The sequence below is a fragment of the Manihot esculenta genome, chromosome 3 (assembly GCF_001659605.2).
Source record: "Manihot esculenta cultivar AM560-2 chromosome 3, M.esculenta_v8, whole genome shotgun sequence".
NCBI classification, from domain to species: domain Eukaryota; kingdom Viridiplantae; phylum Streptophyta; class Magnoliopsida; order Malpighiales; family Euphorbiaceae; genus Manihot; species Manihot esculenta.
In genome coordinates, this window is record NC_035163.2 from 22,363,565 (window position 1) to 22,367,864 (window position 4,300).

The 4,300-nt window shown below is 34.6% G+C and overlaps 1 protein-coding gene across 4 annotated transcripts; it reads left to right on the top strand.

The window, feature by feature from the left end:
* On the top strand, window positions 1-3,514 carry LOC110610713 (mitochondrial import inner membrane translocase subunit TIM22-4). 4 transcript variants are annotated; one of them, XM_021750763.2, is made up of 5 exons: window positions 1-259; window positions 350-665; window positions 1,204-1,394; window positions 1,549-1,621; window positions 3,050-3,514. In XM_021750763.2, exons 2-5 carry the CDS (start codon window positions 497-499, stop codon window positions 3,133-3,135), a joined length of 519 nt encoding a protein of 172 aa, XP_021606455.1. In that variant the 5' UTR covers window positions 1-259; window positions 350-496; the 3' UTR covers window positions 3,136-3,514. The 4 variants fall into 4 exon arrangements, with proteins under 4 accessions (XP_021606455.1, XP_021606456.1, XP_043810528.1 ...); XM_021750764.2 differs by having other exon boundaries at window positions 458-665; XM_021750762.2 differs by having other exon boundaries at window positions 2-259; window positions 487-665.
* Window positions 3,515-4,300: the final 786 nt, after the last annotated feature.

The following is a 4,300-nucleotide window of genomic DNA, read 5'->3' on the forward strand; positions in this document are numbered from 1 at the left end:
AACCCGGTTCAAACACAGAGAGAAATTACTTTTATTTGCTAAAACCCTGAAAGCGAACAGCTTAAGCCCTTCTAACGCCGCACCACTTTGAAGCAGCAGCCACACGCCGCCCCCAGCGGTTGTCATACTGATAGAATCCAATCAATTTTTCATCCTTTAGCAGTTTTTCTTTGTTTTCTTTCTATATATTTTCCTCCTTCCAATTATAAAACTCACCATTCTCAGTTATCCCTCCTGCTGAAGTGCTTTCATAGTGAAGGTACTTTCTCTCTGGGTTTTTGGTTACGCAAATTCATTTTGTTCTTGATCCTTAAATTTGTAATTCATTGAAATTTTCCACTACTGCTAGTATAAGGAAGTCGGCATTGGAGCACCCAAATTTCGAAACAAGCCCATGACTAACAATTCGAGAGTCTCAACTTGCATCTTGTGATTAAATCTTTTCATTTTTTGGTAGTGATTCTGTATTTCTTTTTCGTGCTCAAGTTGATTATCAATGGCTGCAAGTTCTGGGATTGAATCCAATAATGGTGCTTCAAGCTCAAGAGAAGCTGAGCCCGAGACGCCCCAAATTCCGCCTTTTAGAATGCCCACTATGGAAGAGATTCGTGCCCAAGAAGTTTGGAACAATTGTGCAGTTCGTAGTGTTGCAAGCGGAGTGATGGGTGAGACTATGGTACTCTCATTTTGGGATTTTGTGTCCCATTTTGGCTTTATTTTCTAATTTTCCCATTTTGAGTTGCATTGAAGTTAATTTTGAGAAAGAGGTTATATATCTATATATATTTCTCTTTTCTTTGGCGAAATGATTGACCCTGTTCAACCAAACAATTGCTTACTTTCGCCTATGGTGAAAGTTGGTTTATTTGAAAATCTAGCGATTTCCTAATTATGGCAACATAAGCTTAAGTTATATATATACCAAATAAACAAAACTGAAGTAGAATAGGGTTGATATGTCAGTACTTTGTTTGGTATTCTTATTCATGTTTAGATGGTCTATGAAAGAGAGAATGAAGGATGAAAGACTCATGAAGAAGATCAAATAAGTTCTTTTTGTCATTTAAAATATGGTAATTATATGGCCTTTAATATGGTAATCATATTTGCTTCTCAACTATACAGTCTATTTTATATCCTATTGCTTTTCCTCAGCGGCTCAGGTAATTTGATGTGTTTGTTTTTGTATTATGATGTTTGTAGGAGGTGGGCTTGGTTTGTTCATGGGTCTGTTTCTAGGTGCTTTGGATAATCCATTAATGCAAGAAGAGATGACTGGAAGGCAGCAGTTCATTTATACTGCAAAGCAAATGGGGCGAAGAAGTTGGAGTTCTTGCAAGGCATTTGCAGTTATGGGTTTGATTTTCTCAGCTGCTGAGTGCATTGTTGAAAAGGTATCATGGAAAAAAAAGAAAAAAAAAAGAAAAAGAAAAAGAAAAAGAAAAAGAAAAAGAAAAAGAAAAAGAAAAAGAAAAGAAATATGATTCTATGTTACTTCAAATTATAAATCCTTGCTACAGGAACTTATGTAGTGTTGTTTTTCTGAAGGCACGGGCAAAACATGATGTTACAAATACAGTTGTTGCCGGGTGTGTAACTGGAGGTTCTATGTCTGCGAGAGGTATTTTTTTTTTCTTTGTTTCTGTTCAATTTCTAGGTATGAAGAGCATTATCCATTTTTTAGCATTTATTTCTTTATAAAGTTCAAATTCTATTACTCCTGCTTAGAGATTCCACTTAAGAGGTTTTCTGTGAGCGGTAAGGGATGTCTAATGTGGGGTGGGGTGAGCCGACACATCTATCCATCACTCCAGCTCTTTTACAAAGATTTATAAAGTATATAGAACCAAAATATTCTCTTGATTTTTTTAATCATTTGCTTTATCATAGCATGCATTTTTGAGCAAAGGCTAGTAGTTATATACTTGACCGTCACATTCAAGGTTAATTTCCCGTGATTATCTCATCATAAATAACTAAAACAACCTTCACATTTATTAAGTAACAAAAGCTCTATCTAATCTTGGTTGTAACATGTCTTGAGTATTTGTGCTCAAAGCCTAGAAAGAAATGACTTCTTGCATGGCTATTGCCCTTATTCTTACTCTTCCTTATGATTTTTTATTTGTTTGAATTTTAGTATTTAATTTATGGAATTAATTTTTGAGTTCTTTGCGTTTTGAGGTTGGAGGCTCGTGAGTAATTTGTCCATGTATCTAACCAAATAAGCAGGAAAACATTCAAAGATATCAAATGCTAATTGCTTTGACATTTTCTATTGACTACCCTTTTATGGCATCTTTAAATAATTCGATCAGTTGAAATCTGGTCCTCAAACAGAGCCCGGGCAGAGATGATTAAACTGTACTTTAACCTTTGCTCATGAAAGTTGAGTCTTTTGCTAGTTAGTGATTCAATGTGCAAAAAGCTGCTTTTTCCTTTTTCTTTTTTTTTCTTTCATCGTATTGAAAATTTTGAAGTATTGTGGGAATAGCCACCACCACCAACTGCTTTATCCTTCGGGCATTTTTTAAACTAACGAATTAGTTTACTAGTTCTCCTTAACTGGAATGTAGAGGTGATTAAAATCTTAGTAGATGTGGATCTCTTTGGGTCAAACTTGAGTCTTACTCATAACCAGCAACATAACATGCAAATTAGTGATATTGAAATCCTTAACTGTTAGTTATTACCACCTGCATCCTGTTACCAGTCTCATTCCAAGCATGATTTAGCTGGCACTGCTTTATTATTTCACTTTAAGCACAGCAGCTATACATTTCATAATAAAATTGTGGCTTGAATTTTAGAAACTGCTAGTTTTCTAATCATAAGACAGGATATGGAAGCTTGGCTTTCAGTTCTATGGTACAGTCTGCTTCAACCTTGTCCATAATGTGATCGCGTTGCTTTTTTGCCGCTCTAATGCTTTTAGAGTGTCATAATGGAAAAGGAGATCGATATATGTCCTTTGGGAATAACAAGCTATACTTAGTACCTTTTTTTTCCCATGCATCTTTCTGCACTTATTTATCTATTTTCTTTCTAGGTGGTCCAAAAGCAGCATGTGTTGGTTGTGCTGGGTTTGCTGCATTCTCAGTTTTGATAGAGAAGTTCCTGGACAGACATACTTGACAAACATCCTGCATTCCTGCTCCAGTTTTCCAGATGCTAGTTTATTCGAGTTCTGATAAGACAAGTACTTAGCTTGCTATGGAATTTACATTTTTTGCCTCATCCTGTCAATTTTTCACTCCAGTGAAATTTGTCTTCAACTTTGTAAGGGGAATCTCATTGATATAAGAGTCTCATGATGCTATAAGTTATAATATTTTAGATATCTGGCTGGATATCCTGACACAAATTTTACTTGAGAAAGTGACATAAATCAAGTATAAGACTGTTATCTGATTTATATTATTTTTGAAAGATTCTTCTGGAGCTTGTGTCTGGCAAATGTAAAGCATGAACCGTTTCACAGGTGGTTAATGACCAAGCTGATGCCATTCTTGTCTCTTTATATATTTTTAAAACCAGATTTCAGATATGCTAGATGCTTGTGGGTGTATGTCATTGCATTTTTAGGTAGATGATGTAGCTTAGTTCTAGAAACTTATCTGAGTAGCATATGTTTTTTGTTGAGCGGCGATTGGGGTACGTGGACTCAGATTCAGTGCGTAATATGCTTTTAACAACTAAACCGAGTTAATGTTTCTGCATTTTTTATATTATTTTGCGTGCACATTTTCTATTTGCCATCAATTAGTGCAGCCTCTATTCTTAGCAGTAGCTGTGGACCTGGGCAACGGCCTGTATTGGTCCGCATGAATCAGCCAGTCTGATCTGACTATGTAGTCCACTTGGAAATCCACTTGTAGTTCTAGTTTGTTATCTTCCTAAGAATAAAATTCCAATGGAAATATCATATGACTTTTGTTCCGTCCATCGTTTTAGTTCCAGTTCTTCTAATCTAGTATGCTATGTAATTGTTAGTTATACTTAATTGCCATTTAGTTTTTAAAATTTATTGTTAATATATATTATATCATGTAATTAGGACTATACAATTTTTCTGAGCTGAATCGAAATGAAAAAAAAAACACCACTGAAATTTTTTAACTTGAACCAAAATTTTTAAATAAAATAAATAAAATAAAAAAAAATTAAAAATGATTCAATTCAATTTGTTTTGATTTAATTATTTTGACCTTTAGGATGAAGTAAATAGATGCCTGTTCATGTTATTCTTTCAAAGTGAGCTGAATGGTGAAGTTTTGTTGCATGAGATTTGTAATTTGTG

Bases quoted from the DNA above. Each gene is read 5' to 3' on its own strand.
- LOC110610713 (XM_043954593.1), top strand. From the start codon at position 497: ATGGCTGCAAGTTCTGGGATTGAATCCAATAATGGTGCTTCAAGCTCA. The intron at 1,395-1,548 runs GTATCATGGAAA...GTTTTTCTGAAG, and splicing joins CTGAGTGCATTGTTGAAAAG to GCACGGGCAAAACATGATGT. The intron at 1,622-3,049 runs GTATTTTTTTTT...TTTTCTTTCTAG, and splicing joins AGGTTCTATGTCTGCGAGAG to GTGGTCCAAAAGCAGCATGT.